At 36.3% G+C, this 27,844-nt stretch overlaps 1 protein-coding gene across 2 annotated transcripts; it reads left to right on the top strand.

The window, feature by feature from the left end:
• The first annotated feature begins 351 nt into the window (after window positions 1-351).
• On the top strand, window positions 352-27,506 carry msna (moesin a). 2 transcript variants are annotated; one of them, XM_048983544.1, is made up of 13 exons: window positions 352-695; window positions 12,537-12,620; window positions 18,757-18,852; window positions 19,223-19,497; window positions 19,814-19,897; window positions 20,289-20,435; window positions 20,603-20,699; window positions 21,135-21,298; window positions 22,722-22,852; window positions 23,746-23,906; window positions 24,731-24,823; window positions 25,294-25,524; window positions 25,965-27,506. In XM_048983544.1, the coding sequence occupies exons 1-13, from the start codon at window positions 684-686 to the stop codon at window positions 26,127-26,129; spliced, it is 1,740 nt and encodes a 579-aa protein (XP_048839501.1). In that variant the 5' UTR covers window positions 352-683; the 3' UTR covers window positions 26,130-27,506. The 2 variants fall into 2 exon arrangements, with proteins under 2 accessions (XP_048839501.1, XP_048839502.1); XM_048983545.1 differs by lacking the exons at window positions 352-695; window positions 18,757-18,852; window positions 19,223-19,497 and having other exon boundaries at window positions 12,562-12,620.
• Window positions 27,507-27,844: the final 338 nt, after the last annotated feature.

Below are 27,844 nucleotides of genomic sequence, written 5' to 3'. Positions count from 1 at the left end.
TTAGATAAGCGCATAGTTCCTTCGTATGTCAAACATTCTTAACAAAGTGTATATTAAAATTCAAAGCGTCACCCAATTGGTCACATTAAAGAGATTCTTGATTTTTTTTCTTGGATTCTTTTAATCTTTCGTTAAAGATTCTAAACGATGTCATGTAAACATTCTTCGTATTTGGTCTATGGAAAATACTTTGTAACGCCGTTGTCCATGAAATGCAAGTCGGACTTGACTATCATTTTTCGTTTTGTAAATACGTCACAAAGCAGGGCATATGTTAAGATACCACGACGTTCCATCACGCCGAAGTCTTAATTTGACAAAGGGCATAACGGGGCAAATACAGGCGGGGCCTCGCTGAAAAAAAACTCTACTCTTCGGTACATACTTTATTCACTGGGTGTGGTTTTAAGAGCCGACGCCGTTAGCCAGGAAACGGAGATATATATCCTCCCATTACCTGGAAACCATATATTTATAAAAGTTACACTTCTATCCAAGACGCAAAATACATAGACAGACAGAGACATCCAAAGGAAAGAGGGAAGATACATACGTATAACCGTAAAGTACTTTAGGGGCTGTCGAGGCCAGTTTCCTTTCCGCGTACTCTGTCTGATGGAAAAAAGTTTTCGTTGAAGAATCAGTTGTGTCGCCAGTTACTGAGGAGAAAAAAAAGATCGAAAATGCCGAAAACTGTGAGTAGTTCGCTTCATATATGCACCGTTTTCACCAGCGTCTGTCTGTTTCATGTGTATATTGTAAACTCAACGAATCATGGTTATCGATAGAGTTTTTAGACGAATTAACAAAAAGCTGTGATTTCACGAAGAGAGGATAGGGGTGTCGTTATTATTGGCAAATGTGTTCGTATGTAGCGGCAGGTTGAAATCCATATTCCATACCCATATAGCTATTCAAAACTCTATATAATATAAACTTGGCAGTAAAACCAACGTAATTGTTCTTATGCTGTTTTATTTTGTTGCTTGAATGACATGGTTTTAGGTGACTGAGAAACAGACCGAGTTAAATTTTACTTTAGACTGATTTATACGCAAAATTCATTGTAACAAAGCCGCCATCCACTTAGGGGGTATAAAAACCGTTAGTCTGCGCTGACCTGTGTGCCACAAAGAGTGTCGCTATCTGAACGCTGATTGGCTATCGGCTGTGATTCGCTCCAGTTGAATGGTCGCACATAGGCTTTGACAGTTACTCGAACCTGCATTCCGGCACGGGAGCTTCGAGTAAAATGCTGTTTATACGGTTTCCGGTGTTTTTCTGCCCTATTTATAAAGATTTTACCGACATACATAAAAGTCAGCAACGAGAATGCATGAATATCAGCAGGCAAAAGTACTCAAGACACTGTATTCTTAACGACACGTCCTTGACCTTATATTGCATATCATGAATAATTTAATTGAAGTTACGCGCCATACACACAATGAACGTGTAGAAATATTTGAGTATGATGCTTTTGAAATTTGCTACATTTGTTCCCCAGTACAAAACTTTTAAAGTGATGTTTCATTTTGAAGTTAAATTAATCTGTTTTTAAAATCAATCAAAAGCCATAAATAAGTAGGCATATGGGCCCCCATCTCTTTAAAAAATTTTTTTTTACTTTTTATAAAAACTAAGTTAGCATTTTTCTATAAGCACTTGGGCCAAACATTGAGCCATTAAAGCATTTACATTTATTTCATTATTATACATTTATTTATTTATCTTTTCGTTTATCTATGGAAAATCTAAAAGAACAACTGAGTCATATTATGACATATAGTGCTTGTTACTTATTTACAGCTTGAAGATATTGTGTGTACCACACACAGCGAGTTTAATGAGGTAGTGGTGATTCAGAAAAAACAATATGAAAAAGTGATGCATGTGGTAGAAACCTCCAGAATCCCATGGTATATGAGACACCATGTAAGTCTTTTTAAATTATAGAGCATATTTATATATTTATCAGTCTTAAGAAGAGATGATTACAAAGTAGTATAATCCTTGAGCAGGGCTGTATTCCTATAACTAGTTCTTGGAGCAGGCTGATTCTGTTTTGACTCTTTTTGGCACTGATTCGCCTTCCCAAGGAATTGCAGATGATGACTCAAGACCTCTGGGCCTACGTCAGTTCCCAGTTGGCTCTTTGCTGACTCCCAGTGATTTTACACGGCCTTTCAGGGCCATATTTGGCATTTTACAAAGCAAGCTTAGCTGTCTGCTCCCACAGGCCTGCCTTTATCACCACGTTTGAAACTTTCAGGCGCAACTTTCCCATGCAGATGAAACTCACTGCTTCTGACACAAAAAGGAAGAACATGCATATTTTTTTTTTAGTTGGGGGAATACATATGACTGTTTTGTTGTTTATTATGAAGGTTTGCTATGCATAAAAATGTGAATGTTAAACAGATACAAAGTAATTTTTAGGCCATAAATAGGAACCAATACCTAGTTTGACATTTAAAAAATATTTTCAGTAATTGATTTACAGATTTTAATATTGGACGTCACATTACAGTTAGCATTGGCATAATACTATAGTCCATGCATAAACAGAAGAAAACCTCGTATCTATTTCTTGATTGAAAATGTATGTGGAAAACTGAATGAAAATACCATTTCTAAAATTAAGTGATGCGGAAATGCCATTGGTATGTAAGCAGGGGATTATATTTCTTTAGAAGCATACACAGCAAAGTGGAGATTAATGGTTTGTAATAACCTAAGCTGCAGGTGGTAGCCAGTGTAAAAGTTAAATCATATGAACTATCCCAGTTATCAAATGGAGGGTGACTTCCTGGTTCCAGAAGCTGAATTGTACAATGATTTGTTGTTAATGTGTTTGTGTCCATGTGTGTTTGTGTAAGTCCATCTGTTTGAATTTCGAATGAACTCTGGCTGGAGAATGAAGGTTTTTGTTCTTCATAATGAATATCTTTGTATTATTTCTTATGAAGTGCTTTGTGACATTTGTTCTGGAAAGGTGCTATATGGATAAAATACTTTTGCTCAAATTTGCAGTTAATACCAGACAAATTGGCCCACTCTCCAGATTATTGTAAATGTTATTTGTAGACATGGGTATTGTACTGGTCCTTTTCCATTTTTTTGGGTGGGGGTGGGGAGGTAGTTTATGGAGCGTATGTATGGTTAGTATTTGTAATATTAATTAGTGTTATACAATTTATCACTACTGTATGTTCATTTGGATATATAGGTTCAGTATCAATACTTGAGTTTTTGTCATTTTGGCTTCCTTATTCAAAATTCTTGGTTGTTCCTAATATTAATTCATTATTTAATGCAGAATTTAGCTTTTATTATTATTATTATTATTATTATTATTATTATTTTGTTTAAAATCTCCTTTTTTTAAAGACAAAGTCTCTTTATATCAAATTTCATTTACCTCTTTACCTTGGTCCTGCAGCATTAAATCTGTTGAAACTTAGCTAAATCTATTGATTGGGCACTGGCAGTAACCACATTGACTGGCGGTGGGTTTTTACCTGTTTAAACTTGTTATATTAACCATCATTTTTTTTTTCCAAGCTCATGTAAGTAAAAAATACAGTTTTTAGCATTTCTCACCTTGATTATGTATGAATGGTTAAATGTTTATTATTTTTGTAAAGATTCAGACAAACTAATATTAGATCATCATGCTTAGCAGAAATTGATATTTCTTTTGGCAATGGTTTTTTTTAAGAATCAGTAAGTTAAAAGCATGTACAAGACTAAAGAAATTTATGAGTTGTGCCTCACTGTTTACAGGGCTGAAAAGTATGTAAGTCAAATTTAGAAGTTTTTTACAAGACCTTAAAATATTCATAATTTGATAAACAAGCTCCGGCTGTCTTGCTTTTCATGAGTGGTATACAAGCAGTATAGAATTCTACCAGTAGAGGTCTATGTATCTTTTATTGACAGAAATAAATGTCAAAGTACACATGCGATGGGAGGAATTTCAGCACAATGTGTTGTATGATGAGTTTTATCATTTTTTATACATAAAAATATATTCAGCATTGTCCCTCAAATTGAAATGAGTATTGAAAAGCTGCTTCACTAGTTCTGCTATGTAGCTTCAAAACATAAACATCGTAAGATTATATTTAAATGGCAATTTGTTAAAATTGTCTTACATTTCATTAGAAAATTATGTCTTAAAGTTTTTACAGAAATGTAAGTCAGACTAGCCATCTGTGTCTAGTTTGGATGAATCTGTAAATGATTCTTAAAAATAAGCTTTCATTTTGGTTGTTGGAATTGTAAAGGGTGCCCAATGATGGTAAAAGCAACCGAGGGCATTTTTCAGAGCCTTTGGATGCTTTTTGTTTTAGCATTGAGCTAAGAATAGCCTGCGGAAAACACCCTAGTTATAATGGGACCCACCCTTAATAGGCAGAACTGCTCATTCTTAGTTCCTTTTTCATTTTGAAATGTATTATTCTTTGCCACGAAAGTAACTTTCGGACAACCCTTGACAGACAGCTTTGTAGCTTTGGAAGCTTAAAGAATTGGTGTGTCAGCAGCATGATTTATTTCTCCGTTTGTCTGCTTTAGTAAGATAGGATAGACCATTTTAAAATTGTGACATTAATGGAGCAAATCTTATGTGGAGAGAACATAAAATCTTTGCATGTGCTGCCATCTGCCAGAATGCAGATGTAAAGGAAGAATATATCATAATTACAAATGAAAAAATTAAGTCAACTTGGTTTGCATCATAGGTTGCAAGATGGCTTAGTGAATAGCAATGGAACCACACAGCCCCAGGCTTGTGGCCAATGTATGTGTGAATTTTGCATGTCCTCCCTGTGTTTTGCGGGCTTCTTCCTCCCACAATCCAAAACACGTGGTTAGGTGAATTGTTGTCTCTAAATTGTAGCATTTATATGTTAATGTGTGTTCTGCAACGGACAGCATTCTGTGCCAGATGTCTTCTGCCTGTTTCTTGATGAAATAGCTAACTGCATAATGATACTGTGCGACTGGTTATTTCAAGGATTCCTGAAAATATCAAAGGTGAATGTCATATGCACATAGAACTTACAAGAAAGGAGCAACCATTTTTAGATCTTGATTATAGTCTTGAATATACATTTCTCTTATTTTATTATTATTATTTTTAAATTTCAAATTGATGGTTGTATTAATGTTGCTTGATGACCTGGTATTTATCAAAGGCATGTATCACTATACCGAAAATTGAAAACGGTATGATTCTATAATTCGGGTTATTTCTGTATTCAAGACGTTACGTCACGTAGCGGACATTCAAAACCTGAGCTGTGGGGAGAGAGACAGTCATGTTCATTTCATGTGTCTCTTGCATGCAGAAGCAGCATAGATGGAAGAAACACTGTTGCTCACTTCCCACCTCTAGTTGATAAGCAGGGTGGCAGAAGTGAGATATGTTGTTATTTTTGATTTAAACTGAATGAAACGGGGGAACCCACAGAGCTGACAGCCCCAGTATGCAAATGCTGCTAACTGGGGGCAAACTCATATAACCTGATGAAGCATTGGTCTCTCACAAACCCTGTTTTATATAATGAGTTTAATGATCATGAAGTCTACATGATAACAGATATTAGACACATGACGGTGCAATTTAGCAGTTATTGTTTTGTGTTTTTTTAAAGTTGTGTGTAGCCTTCATCTGATTTCATTCATATTCGTTTCTCCAGTGACGAAAAACAGGCTGGACTAATTGACAAACAGAACAAGCATAAATATTATATAAACCTAATCTGAGTGTATCATTGATGCGGTTCTGTAACAGCTGAGGCCAAATTAACGTCAGAATCTATGAATGGAATGGAGTTTACAGTAAAATGGACTTTATAAAATTAGCTGAGTGGGTGGTGGTTCCCCACAATAAAATTTACTTATTGTGTACCCCCCAGCCCCCGCTCTGCAAATTTGATCCCTGAATAGCAATGCTTTTGACAATACTGTATACAGAGGCATAATGTCTGGAAGGTATGAAACATTAGGTACCGCCCAAGCCTATTTTACAGTATTAATTTGGTATTAATATTGAAGGCTGGTACCTTTATGAAAGTCAAAAATGTGGTGTCAGTTCAACTCTAGATTGTGTAGAATGTCTAAAATAATGTGGAAAGATATTTTAATTGACTGAGATTGGTCGGCACCCCATCCCGGATCCTTGCTTCTGTTGTGTCTGGGATAGACTCCAGATCCTCATTAACCTGCATAGGACAAGTAAGTATGGAGAATGAATTGACAAATATGTTATCAGCCAATTACTATTTACTATTTTTAACGCGAGTAAAACCTTAAATGAAAAGCCATGGAGATTTATGTACACTTGCTTAAGTTGTTTTAAATAAATAGTGATTTTAGTAATGCAGTGAAAAAATTATGCTGCCTACTTGAAAACGACCCTTGACTTTTCAAACTTTTTTTTTTTTTCCCAGAGAACAGTCTTGTGTGATATGCTCTGGCTGGGAAGGTCAAGCTACCGAACTCTGTAACAGAGTCTCCACCCTGCCTGCCTCCCACGTCCTTTTCTCACTCTCTTAGAGCTTTGCTCGCTCTGGCTCACAGGAAGTGACAGTGCGATAAGTGGGTTGGATGGCGAGGGCAGGTTGCTGACAGAGAGGGGAAAAAACGCAGCCCTAATCAGTCACACAGCTGTTAAATAATGCATGGCATTGTGATTCTACTGACATGTAGGCCTCTGTCCGTTACGTTAGGCCCCTTCACGTCCTAATTGTTCCATTTAAAACAGACCCTTAGGAAACTGACGTGACTCAGAAGACAAACAGCGGTTTGTCTACTGCAGGATTTGTGTTACTTGTGAACTGTGTACTTCTATAGCAGTCTTTGTATTGCAGATTATATTTTAGTTAATGCATTTAATGGTATTAGGAAAGTAAACAGAAAAAAAATATGCTTACATGTCATATTATCATGTTTTTTTCTTGTATGCACATATTAATAGTATGCATATATAAGTATGCAAGCCTTTTATTGGAGTTCAGTGAAACTGGTGAACTTAAGGTTGATGGTGAATTTATTTGCTCAGCAGACCAAATACAAGTCAAAAACTGGAAGCCATTTTAGGCCTGGAGACCTAGATACTGGAGGATGTGGTAACTTCCTGTAGTGTGGTTTCACAATTCGTGTTTTGAAACAGAAAGGACTGCAACAGCTACCTGTGGCTACAGAATGAGATGTTAAAAAATAATGTCAATCTCTAATTCCTTTGCTATACATATATTAATTAGATATTGGGTTAAAGGAGTTTGTGGTTCTACAGAATAATTAATTCAGTTTTATTTAGATGTAGATTTTTTTAAATGTAACAATGCCACATTGTTAGTAGAAGCTGGATATTTCTGCAACTACATGGTACACAGTGGGTCATATTTTAGTCCAGTGGACTACACCAAGCTAGTTTTCTGAGCTGCTATTGGATTATATGAAAGAAAAGCCCATTTAGTTTGGCTGGAGCAGAGGGTTTTAATTAAGAGTAATCCTTGTAAAAATTGCAAGCACTTTCATATGACTCTGTGGAAAGCAGGTATATGAAAAAGAACTTTATGAAACAGTCCAGAACTGTGTTGAATTCATAACAAATGTCTGTGAGTATTATTTACCCTTGTTTTATAGTTTGTTACATTTGAGGGAAAACCAGGTACTGCCAAATGATTATACATTACAATGGTATTTAAATCATTTGCTTGCTGTCTTCTTAGGTTTAGTGTAAGCATGTAGGTATCTTAGTCCCTTGTGGGTTATTTTTCTTTCATTCCATATGGAAGTTGTACGTAGACTCTTTTTAAACAGTTATTATAAGGCTGCGACATGGAACAAGGTATTTTTTATGATGCATTTTGATATCCTGTGTGATAAAATTTATATTGATGTTCATGTAATCAAATACAGTTTATGCATATCTGTCGAATACATCTTGTTTGTAGTTCAATATTCACTGGAGATTAAAATACATGCACTGAAATACAAAATTTATCTTGAACATCATTATTTAGTATAAATCTATGTGCGAAATTTAATTGAAATTTTCTTATTAATTTAATGGAAGAATGTAGGCAGGTCTGTACTGGGCTTATTTTCTAGACTCTGAAGACTCAATGTTATCTACTTTTAACTTTTTTATTCACATACGAAATAGTAAAATGAGTGATCTTATGATATGATTTCAAATAAAAAAATTTATTTTATGAAAGAACATTGGTTTGACTCTTGAAATTAATAAATGAATAAAGACAACTTGGGCTGAAAATGGGTTTACTGTCACTAGCGCAGTAAAGCTTAGGTGCACAGATACCACTCCTACATTGAAGGATACCAAATACATTACATGATTACAAACTTGTCTCTACTCAGTCCTATTGGTCCATATTTAAGGGATCTTTGGTTTTCCTTTTTTTTCCTATTGTGCTCATATTATGCATGAAACAGGATATTGCCTTATACATTTCAGCTGTGCATATAGCAAGATAGAAGAATGCATGTGTGGATATTCAAAGTTAATACAGTCAGTACTGAAAAATTTGAAATGTTATTTTTGGTTTTGATAACTGTAGATATGCTGGCTCATTTGGCTTGCAGACATAGTTCTGCAGTAGGTTACATTCTCGATTTGTACAAGGTGGATTTTGGGAAACATTTCATGCTTTTGCTATCAGCGGTAAGATTAACACAGAGATTCCATTTGGTCTGTACCAGGCATAAAATGGTACCCTCCCACCACAAAAAGTATAAACCTTCTTATCGTAAAAGTATTATACTAAGGGGGGGCATGGTGGTGCAGTAGTTAGCACTGTTGTCTCACATCTCTGGGTCCCAGATCCCGCCTGGGTCACATGTGTGTGGAGTTTGCATGTTCTCCCCATGTCGTCGTGGGGTTTCCTCTGGGTACTCCGGTTTCCCCCCACAGTCCAAAGACATGCTGAGGCTAATTGAACTTGCTAAATTGCATGTGTGAGTGAATGGTGTGTGAGTGTGCCCTGCGATGGGCTGGCCCCCCATACTGGGTTGTTCCCTGCCTCGTGCCCATTGTTTCCGGGATAGGCTCCAGACTCCCCGCAACCCAGTAGGATAAGTGGTTTGGAAAATGGATGGATGGATGTATTATACTACTACTAATGTTCTGTTTAAGGCTTAAAAAATATTTAACTTATTTTAATAATATATTATCAGTTAAGCAAATTATATCAAATGAAGGTTTAAAAATTGTAATCCTTGGTAAGGGAATCTTTGGTAACTAAGACATCTTAAACTTTCATAGCAAGTGGGTGTGTTCAGTGGCAGCCAATATTAGCTGGCCCTCATTCTGCTGGGAAAGACCTAAGCTTAACTAGCATTTATCAGCTTGCTGCTGGATTGGTGTCTTTTACAGACGTGTCAGACATCTGTTGTGTACCAGCTGTCTGGAATGCACAATTTTTCTAGCTGGCACTCACTTATGAGGGAACAAAGCAGTGGATACCACAGACAGATAAATGTAATGTGGAACTGGAATCTGAGTGAACAATCCAGGGAAAATGTTTGGATGCTTGCAGCTTAATGTGTAATAACATTTATAAAATAATTTAGTTAAACAGTGATGTTCCAGTAAGTGCAGTATTTGTCATTTATATAATATATTGTTCTTCCATCGTCAGTCATTGTTGTGATCACGTTACTTGAAGCTGGATCTATAATGCATTATAGATACCTTCCTAATGCATTATAATAATTCTTCTGTTGACAGTTATAAGGCATTATAGTGTTGACTATAATAATTCACCAATCCCAGTTTTTCTGTCCCAATACCAATACCAGAGCTTTGGGTATCAAAGCTGTAGGCTTTGCATCACTGTGTTATTATATATAATAATTAAGTACATTTGCAGTGGAAACCACTTATACTGTTCATGTCTGTCTGGGTGAAACTGATCACTAACTGGATAATCATTATAACCATTTTTTTTTCTTTTTCTCTATATAACAGATTGAGTAACGAAATACTCAACTCACAGTTCGATACGATTTATGATTCTGAGTTCACGACACGATTTTCTCTCGATTTTTTAATGGAATGAGCTACAGACAAATTTATTCAAAAATATTCCTTTATTTATCTTTCTAAACTGTGCAAAACGCATCATCTTCTTAACAATGCAACTGAAATTGAATAAAATTCAGCTTAAAAAAATCCTAAATCAAAATAAATAAAATAAAATCTTCAAATAAACGGTAACACTTTACATTAACTGCACCTTCATAAAGCTTTTATATTGCATTCATAAAACGTTCAGTACACCTTCATAATGTATTCATTAAGTATTCAGAAATCATTCATCATTCATGTACATCCTAACATCCCTTAACAGCTGTAATATGCATTAATAACAATAGAATGTTAAAGTGTACTTGCATGCTGCTTATGAATGTTCTATGAATGCATCATGAAGGTGCACTGAATGTTCTATAAATGCATAATGAATGCATTATGAAGGTGCACTTAATATAAAGCGTTACCAAATAAACTAAGGCTTGCATGTCCAGTTTTTTACCGTGGTTTGCCCTTTTAATTATCTTCGCTCTGGCGGAGAATTGAGCTCACTGTGGTGCCGGTGGACATGCTGAAGCATGTTCGTTGTGCTATTTGTGTATGTTATCAGTCTTTTACAATGTTTGCACGCAGTTTTTGTCTTGTCTGTGCTTTTCTCACCGTTTTCGTTTGTGATTACTGGAAAGCTAAAATGCTGCCACACCACCAATTTAAGATCGGGGGGTGTGTCCTCATTTTCAAATGCGCTCGCCATCTCGCATTCGGTCAAAACCAAAAACATCAGCCGGTTTAAATCGTCATAGATTTACATTGATTTTTAACCGATTCGCAATACATCGTTGCATGCCTATTTATTACATAACTATAAGGTAATAAAACAGAGAGCGTTCCTATTTACTGAAATTTACTGACTGGTTTTGAAATACAGGACAGCTCTTTTAAATCACAGTACTGTACAAATATAATAACTGAAATGTGTAGAATTCAAATACGTTGTAATACAGTACTTACTCTAGTTTCGCTGTTGCATCTCCTTGGCATGTTTTTGGCAGTTTATCATACGCTTTGATATATATATTTGTCCACTAAGAGAAAATTACTTTATTTTTCTTGTTAGGTTTTTCTATGCATGCAGCAGTAGCTTCAGGTAGCTAGCAAGAAGCTGACAGGGTAATTACTGCAAGGCAAAGTAGGCTTATAAAAGTAAAGTAAAAAATAATAACATATATACACACCGTAGTTTAAATTTTTTCCACATTGTCTTGTATAAAAAAAGACCCAAAATGAACACTGTAAGCGGACTACTTGATTCCTATAAGCAAATTGTTCAAACAGTATTTGTATAGGAATGATTCTGTCCCAAGCTTTTTGATCCATATAAGCAGTTGATCACTATAAGCAGTTTACACTGTATGTATTTACCTTACTTGACACATGACTTTTCAACTTAAACATTTATATCAGGATACTCAGTTCTCGGCTGGAAAGGCCTTTACAAAGAAACAAAACCTTAACTGTAAAGGTTGATTTATACTTCTGCATTGAATCGACACTGTAAGTATGATGTAACCCTGGACCCTACGCCTGATGTGCACATCACCAGAAACGCAAATACACGTTGCGGCGATGCAGACAGCAAGAACTGTGACTGGTCCACTTGGTAGCGTTTGTGCTTTTAATAGGAACGAAGAAATCATGCACTTGTATTGGTGATTGGACCAGAAGTGTTAGATATATCTAACATTAAATAACTAAACTTATTAATGTTAGGTATAAATAATGCTTCAGTTTAATTTTCTTTCACTTCTTCATAATTTGTGCTAAAGTTTGTTGATGCGGTCATTCTCTGCTAGCATTAGCAAACTCCGTGTACTCTGGACTGGTGCATCAATTGATCAAATTGCTTTTGTTAAGTGGAGTACCATCCCTTCCTCCTCTTGACACTTTAGCAGAACAGCACTTCCAGTCCGAAAATACAACGGCTTTGAGTTTTACCGTAATATTACAATTAAATGGTATCGGTCCTTGATATTGTACAATTTTTATCAGTATATGACCGCAGCATCTGGCCAGTTCCCGATGCTGGTATCGGTATCAGTGCATCCCTGTTATAATACTTAACAAGCTCCAATGAAGCTCTGATCTATAAAGCACTATAGATACTGTATTAATGCAGTATATTGGTTGGTATAAGAATTAATGATGCTTTATCCTGCATTATGAAGGTATCTATCATGCATTGTAGATGAGAGCCTCATAATCGAATCATAATGTATAATAAATCTGGCAAAAATGTGTTACGCCTTTTCATGAATGACTTTTTATGCATAAGCATGATTATAGTGTTTTATGAATGCATTATTATGTGCTATGAATGTGTTCATATTTTCTTATAGACATGGCATTCATAGAAAGTGCTACCATTGGTGCAAACTAAAAATACTTTATTCTGTTTTTGTTTTGTCAATAGATCAGTGTGCGAGTTACTACAATGGATGCAGAGCTGGAGTTTGCCATCCAGCCTAACACCACAGGCAAACAGCTTTTTGATCAGGTAAGCACGCCATTGTTTAATTTTATTGCAAATATTCTCATCACCACTCAATATACCATTTCAGAAATTAAGATTACTCATGTTTCTTGACGACACCCAGTGAATCCACTTTCTAAATACCTGTTTTGCCCTTTGACAGTGATATACTTTCCTCTGTGTTCAAAATTTTATAGGCTAGGATTTTTAGTGATACTTGGTGTACTTTCCAGTAGCTTGAATGATGCAACCGTTATGGGCAATTTTTAATTCCATTGTTTTTTTCCTTCAGAAACTATTTGAGTTCCTACTTTAGTTTACATTTCCCATAATTTTACTGGAATGAATTTCTATGAATCTCTTAATTGTCAAATTAGATGGACTTGCCCTCATTTGAGAAAAAGTGGCTGCTATTATAACCACAAAATATTATTTAATCATAACTTGGGCTGTCACTATTGATTATATTAATAATCAGGTAATCTACCAATTATTTGATGATTAATAAAGCAATCTTATACATTTGGGCTGCAAAAAGTGATTATTTCGATAATTAATTAATCATGAGATCAGGTGATCAGCTAATTTATTAGTTGGGCCAAAACAACTAAAGAAAAACAACTGTTTAACAAAACGTGCAAATGCTTTATTTAAAGGACATCATGGACTCCATTTTGATCTAGTGTAAAGCACAAAGTGCAACTAACATCTATGGGCGTGTCCAAATCCATTTCACCATTTTAACCCTTAACAAAACAGACTTTACGCCAGCGCAAAGTGCAGAAAGGTTGTCCTAACACTAATTATTCAGAGGCATGTTTTGGGCATAACATGCAATGAACCAATTGAAATTGCACGTCACCTAACCTTTATAAAGCAGCGGTGCATGATCTACAGAAACAAATATTACCCAATATTACTAAGGAAATTAAATTATGATTGTGAAGTTGTTGTAATTTTCTGACTGTTCATTTGAATGCTTATACTGGACTAGGAAGGGAAATGTATTGGTATGTCAGCCCCACCAAGAATTTTTTTCACCAGACCCCACTGTGGGTAACTCTGGGTTGCTTGCTCATGAGTTTTCCCTGCAAAAAAAGGCTTTATCTATACCGTAAGTTTACATCGCCTGTTCACAAGATGAATCGCCTGTCTGTCTGTCAGTACCTAGATCAGTATTGCCGAATATGATACAAACACTGTACATAGATGTTATACGTTTCACTAATGCTAGATATCAAAAATGAAAAGGAAAAAGCTTGACCAACTCATTTGGAGTTAGGTAGCATTGTCCCAGTAAATTGCACAGTTCACTTAAAAAAAATGAATAAATAAATAAATGTACAGACCATTTCCAAAAAATTAGAATATCATGGAAAAGTTGATTGTTCAGAAAAGTTTACCCATGTCACTATACTGTGGTTGTTATAATACATCTGCCTTCTGTTGAATTGGTGGAATATCGTGCGGACGGCCATCTCCAGTAAGAAAGCGCACATGGAGAAGTGAAGTATGACCTAGGCTTAAGGAGTGAAAGTTTCATTGCAGCTATCTATTAAGTGTTAAGTAGTCTGATAGCCTGAGGGGAGAAGCTTCTTCTGAACCTCTGATTTGTTACTAAAAGACAGCAGAAGCACTTTCTGGACTTCTGCTTGATAAAGAGGTAACTGTTGGGGTCGATTGTGTCCCTGCTGGTTTTGGCCGGTCTACTCTGAGGTATGTGTCCTTCAGAGAGGGCAGATCAGTCTTGCCGATGCATTCAGGTGAATGTACCACCCTATGCAGAGCTTCACGGTCCAGGACAGAGCAATTCCCACATCAAGCTGTAATTTCCATGGTGAGGATGTTCTCTAATGCTCCAGAGTAGAAGGCTCTAAGAATGGCTGATAAGACCTTGAACCCTCTCATGTGTCTAAGATGGTATGGCCTACACCTGACTTAAGATATCTGAAGAGAGTCACCCAATAATGAAAGTTTACCCAGAAATAACTATAAGCTACTATATGTTCTCTTCTGCCTCTTGGAGTAGCCTAGTCTGTCTTAGTCAAACTGTTTTGCTTGATTTACTTTCTACAACTTTCTATGATAACATGCTAAACATGATAAAATGAAGGCTAGCCCCGTCACATATATCATTTAGGTAAGGTATCATATGGTGCATAATAATCCGATAATATTAATCTTTTTTTTTTTTGTGAAGTATAGTGTCTATTGAGTAGGGCTTAATAATGCGGGAAAACAACAAAGTGTTTTGGATCATGCCACATGGAAATGTTCTAGCCAATCAGCAACATGAGGCGTTCATGCTTATGCATAGATCAGGGCGAGGGGAGGACTGGGGAAGCAGAATGGAGAACGAAGGGAGACCAGGGAAGGTAAATCTGGTGCATGCTAACGTTTTGAAGCAATTGAGATGGTCAAGGATCAGCCAAAGAGATGAAGATATGAAGAACATAAATTAAAAAAGTTCTTAGGTCAGGCAGGGCCAAAGGAAAAACAATCACCTGACAGATAGGTACATACTGCAGGTGTTTTCATGGCAAACATGAATGAAATGTGCTGAAATCTAAACATTTCAAGCAAACTTTGGCTGTATAGTACAGCTAACCTTGTTGATGTTTTTAGCTTTGCCAGATATATAACCTTACCACAACCAGCTGACTGCCAGCTAGCCAGCAGTAAGGTCCTGTATCAAACTCCATTTTCAGCCAAATTTCCCAATATTAACATGTAGCTTGACAGCTGTGGGTACTAAGAATAGTCATATTCATTGTTTACATTCATTATGATAATGTTCCGTGTTTTCTTACACTTGAATGAGCCATCAGGTATTTGGATATCACAATGATGCAACCTGCTGCTAATCATGGAAAGCAAATCAAGCTGAATAATTCAAATGAAATTGATTAAAAAGATAGGTTAGGCTACCAAGATTTCAAAGAACATATAGCTGATTCCAGGTGATTCTTTGGGTATCTTCTATCAAGATGCTGCATTTCTGCTGTGCTCTTTTAATATTTATGCTGCAACGCTTGCATTTTCATCTGCTTTTAATGCCAAGTACTCCCAATTGAGTACAATTGAGTTGAGTCCTTTTATTTGGACCCTCATCTGCTATCTTTGGTCTTCCTTCAACCATACTACTGCAGAGTCATTGAGAAGGCAAAAAAAATCAAGTTTAGTTGAGTAATCCCGAGAGTTCTACATGCAAACTCCACACAACCAAAGCAGTGATTTACGGCATCAACCCTATCCACTGTGTCACAGCCAATTATAATCATTTTCATCTTTGCTGTTGGACTCATTCACAGAGTGTGACCCGTTTGTGAGAAATTTAACAAAATGGGTGAAGAGGACAAAAGTGAGCAAAAACTGGTCACCAAAATACATTAATTTTCCACTGTATGGAAATATTTTGGATTTCATAGAGACAATATTGAGCAAAAGCAAGTGCCTGTCAGCAGTGTTTTGTGTTGGTTGCATAATTTGTAGTAACACCACCAACTTATTTGACACACTCTGCCAGTCTGTCGGTATATAATGAGTTCTATTTGGCTGCGACTTATTTTGGGTAATATTTTTGGCTTTTTTGTTTACTAAATATCTATCGCGAAAATTTCAGCTATCGCTGGGTGAAAATGGGAATTTCACATATGCAGAGTGAGACTTGAACCCTGGTCCCAGATGCGCGAGCCAATAATGCTAACCACTGTGCCCACTGCTGAATATATTTTTTTTCTAATTGAGTGATCAAACGTAAGCTTGTGATTGGTCTATTCATAAAATAACACCAGTGGGTAGTACTGTTGCTTCACACTTCCTAGGATGTGGGTGCAATTTAAGTCTCTGTCTCTGTGTGTGCAGTTTGATGTTCTGTGAGGATTACAATGCAGGTGTTTCAGCTCTATTGCAGGAGTTTGTACTATTACAATTAGTCCATTTGTAGTATTAGTTGACTCAAGCCCTGGTAAGTCACTTTTATCCCCTCAGAAAGTCACTAGATTTGTCACTAGGCCCTTTTTGAAATAACGTTTCTAGGGGGTTTTGACAACTTGCTCATCTAGCAAACTAGTAACACTGCACAGAAAATGATTGCATATTCTGTCAGAGAAAGGAATGTTAGAATATATCTTAATGCTTTGTAGAAATGGTTTCAGCTAGAATTGGTGTTTCTAGCTCAGAGTATATCACAGTTGTCTGTCTCTTGCATATGATATTCATGGTATTAATTAAATATAGTATTTAAGTTTTCGACCTGTTGAACAATTTGCTGTAAAGATTTGTGTTTATTGTAATGTTAGACATAAATTTAACCAATATTATTTTATTATATATTTTTTTTTACCAAGAAAATATAACACTGTAATTTGGGCAGTTGTACTAGTATGTCATTCTTATGGGAAAATAATAATCCATAGCTGAACACACATTTTGGTTTACTCAACTTTTTATTAAGGTCATTTTGCGACTGTTTTTTATATTACCGCTCTACCGTCTTGGCAAAACATCTGACCAAACATACTGGCCAAAAGTTGCACACTGTATTATTAAAAAGAAATCTTCCATCCGCCCATCGATTCATTTTCTGGCACTTATCTGGGGCCCGGTAATGGTGGCAGCAGTGTAAGCCCAGTCATCAGATCTTATATATTAAAATTATATTGATGTTGAAAAGCTAACTTGAAATCATCAAGTTAAAAAAAGGACTATGTGACATTCACAGTTCTGATACCTCCTTTCTGTTTGTATGGGGACAAATGATGTATATTGTGGCAGGGTAGAGCCTCAGGAGAAAAGGGTGCAGACCAATGCTCCATCAGGCAATGAGGGAAAACTGTGCAAAAGTTCATCTGTTACGGCGTGATGGTCTGTTTAGGATGGTCATTCCCCAGTATTTCTGTTCAGCTAAGAGGTGGTGCTCCTCGCGTTGGTCGTACTCCTTGTATCTCCATGTGTCTGCATGCAGAAAGCTCACATGCACCACTTAGCTTCCCCTTTCCTTGTACTGCTTCTTTACCACACAGGCTTTAAGCCAGCAGTGTCACATTGGTGCTTCTTAAGGCCAATGATGAGGAAGCCAAGGTTACTGCCAACCTGCATAGTGCTGCCCCCTGCTGGTGCATGGCAGATTATCAACAGGCCACAATATGCATAATTATACTGAAATCATATGCCCATATTCTCACTCTGTTTATTTTATATAAGTAACTAAACAAAATACACAACTTTTGGCTGTTTTAGTTTTTTAATTGCGTTTATAGATTTTTATAAAAGAAATTATATTGTGGAGACCTGAAAAATGTCTCTACAAGCTAAAGAGTGACAAGCTTTACACATTGTGGGGACATTTCGTCCCTACAATGTGGTAAATACAAACCCACACACAGACACATACACACAAGATCTTTTATAACCTTGAAAAGTTTTTTCTGCCAACCATTTGCAGCGTCCTCTGACTTTCAATGAAATGAGAGCTTTTCTGCTAATCATTTTACTGGGAGTTTGTGTTGTATCCATATCACAATTCAAACTGAACATTTGTAAAATGTATAAACGTCACATGCCAAGTGATTTGCCTCTTGACTGATTTTTGGCTTGCGTAAGGCATATATGCCATTTGGATGAAAATGTGTATTCCTGCCCTGCTTAGTTCAGGTAAGGGAGAAATTAAGGAGCTACATGGACCAAATTTGTGAGTTTGGGACATTAATTTCTCTTCAAAGTTGTGACTGTCCTGCAGAAAAGAAAAAATCTCAGACAGCAAGACATAGTATTATCAAAAAAGTACAACAAACATAGGCACACATACTGATATTTGCAGTATGAAGTGTGCAGGTGCCAATGAATATCAAAATTTGCCAAACAAAAATAAGTATCGTGATGTGCTGCTGGAATTAATGCTGTATATAATATAGTTTAATGACTTTAGCTTTATTTAAAGTTGTAATAACACATAAACATACATAGCCAGATTACATATATACTGTGAATCAAACACCAGCTGGTTATCTGAAAAGCACCATTATATTTACTTTTGAATACTGTGACAGTAATTGATTGCTGATGGTGTTTCTCTTTCTTTTTAATATCAAAAGGTCATTCATCATTCTCAATAGAAAGCTGACTGAGGCATTTTTTTTTGTTTTTTTTTGTCCTTAAGGTGGTGAAGACAATCGGACTTCGAGAGGTCTGGTTTTTTGGGCTGCAGTACCAGGACACAAAAGGCTTCTCCACCTGGCTGAAACTCAATAAAAAAGTGAGTGTACACTCTAATAAAAGCTGCATATGTGTCACGAACATGCACAGTTCATTCATAGATGTCATAGATGTTATTCAATAAACAGTGGTATATAGTCAATTAAACAATTGATTTTTTTTTTTAAATTTGAGATTTTTTTTTTTTTTACCCATATGGTTCTTAGTTGCTCTGATTTGATTCAAAGTGGTTCTTGGTCCAGAAAGTTTGGGAACCACTGGATTAGCCAATAATCCCAAAAGATAAAGTAACCCCCAAAACATTTTGGATCATGATGGGATTTGCATAATGGTTCTGACCTTGTTTTCAAGTGAATACACCAGAAAATAATATCATTCCTCTGCACAATATTTTTTGTCTGTCATTTTAGGTCACTGCCCAAGATGTGCGCAAGGAAAGTCCCCTGCTGTTCAAATTCCGGGCCAAGTTCTACCCTGAGGATGTGTCCGAGGAGCTGATCCAGGAGGCCACACAGCGTCTGTTCTTTCTGCAGGTAAAGGAAGGGATCCTCAACGATGACATCTACTGTCCACCAGAGACTGCAGTGCTGCTGGCCTCCTATGCTGTCCAGGCTAAGTATGGAGACTACAATAAGGAAGTCCACACAACTGGATATCTGTCCAATGACAAGATCCTTCCCCAGAGGTATGTACTGTTTTGGTTCAGATTTTTACGAGAGAAGTCCACACATTGTGTCATAATGCGTACTGGCAGTTGTAGAAGCTTGAAAACTGTTTCAGGAAAACAACCGTGGTTTAGAAGTATTGATAAGTAGTGGAATTAGTTGAATGCATCTCTGGTACTATCCAACCTTCTGAATTTCTTCAATGTAATTTTCTCACAAATATGAATTTGCTATTGCACTTAAGAACCATTGTATGTGTATCATTCTGTGTGTGTGTGTGTGTGTGGTTTTATTTGCTTTTCTGTGTATTAATATTATGGTTTATTTGATTCTTAGAGTCCTGGAGCAGCACAAGTTTAATAAGGAGCAGTGGGAGGAGAGGATCCAGGTTTGGCATGAGGAGCACAAGAGCATGCTCCGGTACTTTACCAAAGCACACCTGCCTCCATCACACCTCTCTCAGGCACCAACCTGTGCTTCTCACACTTTCACATGTATTTGCCCTCATTCATAGCTGTCATGTATTTCTGCATGTAAGACCCGGGCATACACTGATTCACTAAGCAGAGTTCAGTTTAAATTGTTAGTTATGTTCACTAGATGGCAGTGTTCACAGCCCACTTCACTGAACTGCTTTTCCATAAAAATGTTTCATGTTTATGTAAATTGGCTTCAGGCATAGGACATATATACATATATTTTATTATATATTATATATTGTATTTAATTGCTATTAAACCACCATGTATATTATTATTTCTTCTGATAACCACTTGGTAAAGTCCTGGAAATGTGTATTCCTGTTACATAGAGAGGATTCCATGATGGAGTATCTGAAGATTGCTCAGGACCTTGAGATGTATGGCGTGAACTACTTCAATATCAAGAACAAGAAAGGATCTGAGCTGTTCCTGGGAGTAGACGCTTTAGGGCTCAACATTTATAAGCAAGATGACAAGTAAGTGTCATACCCCAGTCTGCACTTCCTTTCCCATATTTCCTTAATCCACATGCACAAAAATATATATTTTTGGAATACAGAGAAATCAAATGGACGCATGAAAAAATGGACTGAAAGTCCAAGTGAGAATGGAATGTTTATTGTGTTCTTTCCTTTCTCAACAGAATGACACCAACCATTGGATTTCCATGGAGTGAAATAAGAAATATTTCCTTCAATGACAAGAAGTTTGTTATCAAACCAATAGACAAAAAAGCGCCAGTAAGTTGTTTAATATTTAAAGCCCCCCCCCCCCAAAAAAAAAAAAGGCGTCCCGTTTAATGAAGTATGTGCAACACAAAAGAAGGAACATTTATTAGCTTCTGTGGAGTAAATTGTAAAACAGGTCATAATTAATAATTAATTAATTAATTAATTAAAGCCATTCCATTACTAGACAATAAACTAGTCGGTTTCATGGTACTAATTTAACAAATGTTGATATACCGCTTAACTAATATTTTTGGCTAAGCATTCTGAAAACTTCGTTAGATATTTTCTTATATAATAGAACAGTCGATGGATATTATTTTATTTAATATTTGTGATTTTGTCATGTTTTTACTTTATAACATGCGGAAATATCCGTTTACATATAGAGTGGTTCTTATGAATATTAATTCAGCATGAGCTCATGAAATGGCGTCTGTATTGCAGGACTTTGTCTTCTATGCCCCACGTTTGCGTATTAATAAGCGAATCCTGGCCCTCTGTATGGGGAACCACGAACTGTACATGCGACGGCGCAAACCTGACACTATTGAGGTGCAACAAATGAAGGCTCAGGCCCGGGAAGAAAAGAATCACAAGAAAATGGAAAGGTGAGGAACTGACCGTCGCCATGCTACTTGCTCTCAAAGAAAGTTAGCAAATGAGGCCTCTGTTACTGCACTTTAAAAGTGACTTTGAATTCTGACGGGCATTTTCCTGTTAATTAAGATGAAAGATTATTTATCAAAATGTATAAATTAGTGTTGGGCGGTATACCAGTTCATACCGAAAACCGTTTATTTATTGTTATGATATGAAATTTTCTTGTACCGTCATGTCGGTTTAAATATCCTACACAACGATTGGAAAGTGGCGCAGCTGGAATCTTTAAGGGGGGACCTTTTTCACTGCTGCACCGCTAACAATATACCGCGAAAGATCAGAAAAGGAAGATATAGCTAACGCTGGAGTTGTAAATGAGACACTGGGGTTGTCAAAAAAAATCAATTCTCAGATACTAGTTGATATAAAAAATTAGTATTTGATTAGATACTCATTTTCACCATTATTGATACCAACAGTGCAGTTTTCGCCTTATTCGACACATTTGACATAGCGGCACTACTGCACAGGCGCGTGTGCACGCATGCGCACGCACACACTCGCACATCCTCTCCCTTCTTCTCAATAGCCGCTGAACGCATTCACGCTGGTTAACACACACATATCGAGTTGGCTGAACATGGCATATGCTGCAGTTGAAGGCACTTCGCAATCTGCTTTAGTTAAAAAAAAAAAATGCAAGATGCTGTTTTGCTGACGAGCATGGAAAGGCTAAGAATGTCAATAAGCCTCTATGCAAACAGTGCTACAAAGTTGTGGGGACGAAGTCAAGTAGCACGTCAAACCTGGCGAAGCATCTTAAAGACCGACATGCTGGTCTTTATGAGAAATTTCACAAGGTCACTAAAGTTCGTGTTCCAACAACACTGAACTATTAAATGCATATATATCAATATCGCATTAAATTATATTAGCCCCACTCTATTTATGGTTACAGTTATCGGTGGTTTACTACTACCCGAAAACAAATGTAGCAAATGTTTTAACATTGTCCGTTTGTCCTGTGAGAGCTATTAGCATGATTTTCATTTCACCATCTTCTCTTGGTATATGGTAGTTTTTCATTGCTTTATTGACTTTTGAGAATTAGGCAAAAATGTCATAATCTCTTTCATTCACGAGAGTACAGTACTGTATAATAATGTCCAATGTACTTTATTATTACTATATTGTTTTACTGTGCGTAATTGATCAATTACCATATGTTAATGTATGAGAATCACGCTAAATATGGTGCTTGAGGATGGTTCACTATTATCCACAGTTTCTGCTTTCCACAGTAGATCTTGGTGAATATGCGAGATTACTGTATTATATATTACATATAGTAAGAAAGCCAGAAGTGTAATAATAGAAAGATATTTTTGTATTTTATTTCTCTGTTTATCAATTGTTTCTCTTACCTTGCAGGGCGCTGTTGGAGAATGAGAAGAAAAAGCGAGAACTGGCAGAGAAGGAAAAGGAAAAGATTGAGAAAGAAAAAGAAGAGCTGATGGAGAAACTGAAGCAGATTGAGGAACAAACAAGGAAAGCTCAGCAAGGTTAGCAGCACAGGCTGTTCATAAAATTAATCGTTGTGACTTGTGATTTCTAGCTACTGCTGACAGTCTATTTCATATGTGTTCCCTTACATGAAAATTTAATATATGAAATTTCAGAGGTCAAAATGGGGCAACAACCGCGGTGCCCTTAGCTAGAACTGGAGAATCTACTTTTCTAAAAACGAATAACAGTCCCCTAATCCTAGTTCCACTTCTATTTATCATATATACATGGTGGGTATTAATAAGTCTTAAGAAGTCTTCAAGTGTAAAATTCAAGAGTAACCAATTTACGACCTGGGAAGGACTTTCAAGGTCTTCAGTTTCAGTTGAGTAAGCCTTAATTTTTGAGTTCATACACATATTATAGTCTGATGTAAAAAAAATATTTCATTTAAATTCAAATATTTTGACTCTGAAGGGGTTTGCTACGAAGTTGGTGTAGCTTGCTCGCCTGGATACCCGGGGTTTAACACTGAATTGTCTTAATCTGTCTCTTCCTGTTTTGAGTTTTTTAGTAGCAGCATTTCTCATAATTGAGTCACCCATGTGTTGATCGTCGCTTTGTAAAGTTTGATTCATTATTCATGAATTAATTGTTGGACTTTTTCTTAAGACAAACTGGACTAAAAAATGGGTGCAGTCACTGTAGTGTAAATTTATGGGTATTGACTCTGGTAAAGCATATTTCATCTTCTAGTTTGGTCTTAAAGTCGGCTGGAAGCGGTCTTAAAAGGTTTTTAAAATTCACATCTGGATTTCTGCAGACATCCATAAATTAGACACAGCATTACAGTATTATCTCTCCAAATAACTATACAAGATAAAGTTTTTTTTTTTGACTGCAGTTTTTTTGCATGTGATTGAATGCACACTTCTGTATATGTGCGTAGAGCTGGAGGAGCAGACAAAACGTGCTATAGAGCTGGACCAGGAACGAAAGCGGGCCCATGAAGAAGCCGAACGCCTGGAGAAGGATCGCCAGATGGCAGAGGAAGCCAAGATGACCCTGCTGCAGCAGGCTGAAAGCCAGATGAAAAACCAGGAACATCTGGTCTGTGTGCTTTTGGTTTATTGAGTTCACCTTCGCTCTCTAAAACAGTCATGGGTCATTGAAACTTCAGTCCTCGTCAGTTGACTCGTATTATAACGTGCATCTCAAGGTTATGTGTCTTGCTTTGTCATTGTGTTTTGGCAGCATTATTAGAAACAGATATGATTAAAGGTTACATTTACTAACATGCTTTAGCAGGGTATGTAGGGCAATAGCTAAAATGTATTGCAAAAGACACAAAATGCCGTTAACACAAATAAGATAAGATAAGAAAAAACTTTATTTATCCCGAGGGAAATTCTTTTGTCATATACATGCTCAGTGCAAGAAGAGGAATAAAGGTAAGGTAAAGAGTTTAAAGGGAACAGAAGTAATAGTCATAGAAGTAATAGTGCAAATAACTATGAGTAATACTTTGTAGTATAACCATATAAATACTCATACTCTTTACAAAGTAAAAAATAACTATAACTAAGCTTTAACAAATATAATAAAATAACAGATTATTAGTGCACGTGGTAATGAAAAGTGATTTAGTGTTTGTGCCTTGAATAATTGAGATAGCAGCATGTGATGATGGGATAAAACAAACATTCAATACCAAACAGATGTGTAATATTGCACAATCCAAATAAGGCTTAATGACAAATTCTGAAAAAGATCACCTACAAAATGAGGAAGAGTTATACAGTCTTATTGCCACAGGTAGAAAGGATTTCCTGTGGTGTTCGGTTCTGCATTTGGAATATGAACTGTGATATGCAAACTGTCTTAAATAGTAGAAAAAAGTCTTAATGGGAAACAATTTTGAATTTTTTTTGCAGGCTACTGAACTGGCTGAACTTACTTCCAAGATCTCACTTTTAGAAGATGCAAAGAAGAAGAAGGAAGATGAGGCCCTTGAATGGCAACAGAAAGTATGTGCTTTCTTCCACCTTCTAGCACGTATCTGTTGTACTAACATATCGATTTAAGCTTATCCCCTTAAATAAATAAATAAATCATAAAATAAATGCAATGAAAATGTTATCTAGAGTCAGGGTAAGTATATGGCTCATAAAAGACTGGGTATAAGGGGTGGTACATTCATGTTGGAATGTCTGATCATGAAATGATGCCATTTGCACAAGTACAGGTAGGCCTGCATTATTATCCATTATGCAAGGATACCATACATGCACACGTAGCTTGAGTAGAAATCGAACCCACAACCTTGTATGTGTACTACTCTACAGGAGATGTGAGTGTCAGGTTCAGGAAGTACATTCATAAAAACCAAAATGTTACTGCATTTATGAAGAATAGACCTTGATAAAGTGGGCATGTGACTCTTGACTAAATTCACCAAGGGGGAAAAAAAGGATTAACTGACTCTCTGTTTCGGCAGGCTACTACGGTGCAGGAAGACCTGGAGAAGACCAAGGAAGAGCTGAAGAACAAGGTGATGGCTGCCCACGTGCAAGAACCAGTCCATGCTGAGAATGAGAATGACGAGGATGATGAGAACAACGCCGAAGCCAGCGCTGAACTCACATCTGCTGCAGCCTACAAGGACCGTAGTGAGGAAGAACGCATGACAGAGGCTGAGAAGAACGAACGCGTGCAAAAGCACCTACTGGTCAGTATTTACAATGCCTGGTTCATTTGTATGCTCATATACACTTGCGCATTTGCATGCCTCACTCCTTCTGGCTGTAAACTTTACATTAAGATTATATAGAACATTATTTGGTTACACCTTACTTGAGGGGGCACAAAATACTTAGTAATTCAGTTGAAGTGCACATCATGAACAAAATAAGTAAATGCATGAACCGTCATGATTGGTTAATGATGAACAAACAAGCATTCAGTACTTAACTGACAGTTAGTTTATAGATAATTAATAGATTAAAGTATTTTGTATATATCAAGATGTAAGCAAGTGCTCAAGTAACATATTAATAGCATACTACACAGGACTAATAACCAAAAAGTAAAATTAGTATCGTGAAAATAAAACCATACCTATAGTACAGAACTTATAACTTACTTTTTGTGTTGTCTGCTGTCCTTCAGGCTCTTAGCTCAGAGCTGGCCAACGCACGGGATGAGACAAAGCGAACACAGAATGACATGATCCATGCAGAAAACGTGCGAGCAGGTCGGGACAAGTACAAGACCTTGCGGCAGATCCGGTCAGGCAACACCAAACAGCGTATTGATGAGTTTGAATGCATGTGATGCGTTTTGGTAAACAGAATTGCTGGAACCACTACAGGGGAATTAAAGGTGCCTTTTCCATTTCACTTCAAACCTGCTTTACACAAGATATCTTGTATTCTACAAATAGGGATAATGCCGGACTATCAAAACAATCAAATATAATGTTATCATGTTTGAATACCATTATGTTCTTAAATTCCTTGTGTAAGGTTCAAAGTACATTCACAAAGTATAAAATGCAGAATTATTTGTTTATTGCTTGGGTCCCAGTTATCGCTAAGTGATCAAGAATTCAAAATTTTTATGTAGAGGTAACTTGTTAAATACAGTGAAACTCAGGTGCAATTAAAATGTTAAAATTACCTCATTCTTCAAGGAAAGCTTAAATCCAAATAATAATATGAAGACTCCTACTAGTAGTTTTTAATTGTAATTTGTACAAAAACAAAAATAACAATCTAACAAAGAAGCAGGTTTGTTGGTTTTCTGGATGGCCCTCCACTGTTAGTCATTTCAGTAAATAAAATTTCAGCATCTTTAGTTTTGTCCTATTATAAATTTTAAGCTTTTAAACGTTCACCATTTAAGCAGGTGGAATCATTTGTTTAAGCACACTTTTTTTTTCTTTTTAAAGCCTTACAAAAAAAATTATGTGCGGTAATGTTTGTCAAAAGAATAACAAACAAAAATTAAAAAGTCAAATTCTGGGAGGCTGCAGTTGTTTTTTCCCCCTTTTTTGTAGTTGGAGCCACATATCTAATTATTTCTTGTATTGAGTGCATTTATGAATAGGAGTAGCTGGAACTAAATAAGTTTTTTATCTAACAGTTGAATGTTTAGTTTCTGTTTTTAGAAAGCCTTAATTTAAGCTTAGTGTATCAGGGATCTCAAACTCAGATCCGAACAACAGGCCTGCTGTTCAGTTGCAGAACATCATGATTGGGGTTGTGAATGGCCTACTCAACAACTGTTAATTGCATCATAATAAATCCATCTGAGATATTTATTTTGTCATTGTATCGTTTTATTTCCAGACACACAATAAAATATAAAATTAATTGAATGCTGAAATAATTCACCATCAGCCCTGATTAAAACACTTCAAATGACTTCTGCAGGATACCATTTTCACTAAATTGAGTTTGAGACCCCAGAATTATGGCAGATTTTTGGTTATTGTGCTGACTTAATTAAGCCACAAAATGATTTATTACTACTGTAAAAGTTGCTGTGTAGCTTTTGTTAATTAAATTTTATTAAAGTTGGATGTCATTTGGGTAAAAAGATGTTGATATTGCATTGTTCTTTGTAGCACAGATAGACTCTCAATAAATTACAAGTTGGCTGCTTGATTTTTTTTCATTTAAACTGTTAAAATAAAGTTTAAAAATACAATATTTGCTGGTATTTCTTATTAGTAAAGTATATGCACGTAGTATGTGCCATTCTGGTTAACTGATGACAGTGAATAGTATTTGTTTTGTAGCCGTCTCTGGGTAAGTTGTAGCTAAGTAAGACATTTAAGAAATGTTATTCATTTCATGGACACCAGATACTCATTCTTGTCTAAATACCTTCATATACATATATGGCTGTCCAGAATTTTGCTCTTTTTTTCCAATGATGAAAATTCATAAGACATTTCACAGTATAGGGGTTTAACAGGTAGTGAAATAATGCAAATTCACCAGTCATAATTACTTCATTTTATCCAGTTCAGTTACCCATTGAAT

Source organism: Brienomyrus brachyistius, chromosome 18, assembly GCF_023856365.1.
Source record: "Brienomyrus brachyistius isolate T26 chromosome 18, BBRACH_0.4, whole genome shotgun sequence".
Classification (NCBI taxonomy): domain Eukaryota; kingdom Metazoa; phylum Chordata; class Actinopteri; order Osteoglossiformes; family Mormyridae; genus Brienomyrus; species Brienomyrus brachyistius.
Note: the sequence above shows the minus strand (reverse complement) of the source record. Positions and strands in the feature narration are given on the sequence as shown.

Excerpts from the sequence above, each read along its gene's own strand:
- msna (XM_048983544.1), top strand. Across the intron at positions 20,436-20,602 it reads ATTTATAAGCAAGATGACAA|AATGACACCAACCATTGGAT; the intron begins GTAAGTGTCATA and ends CTTTCTCAACAG. Across the intron at positions 25,525-25,964 it reads GCGTGCAAAAGCACCTACTG|GCTCTTAGCTCAGAGCTGGC; the intron begins GTCAGTATTTAC and ends GCTGTCCTTCAG.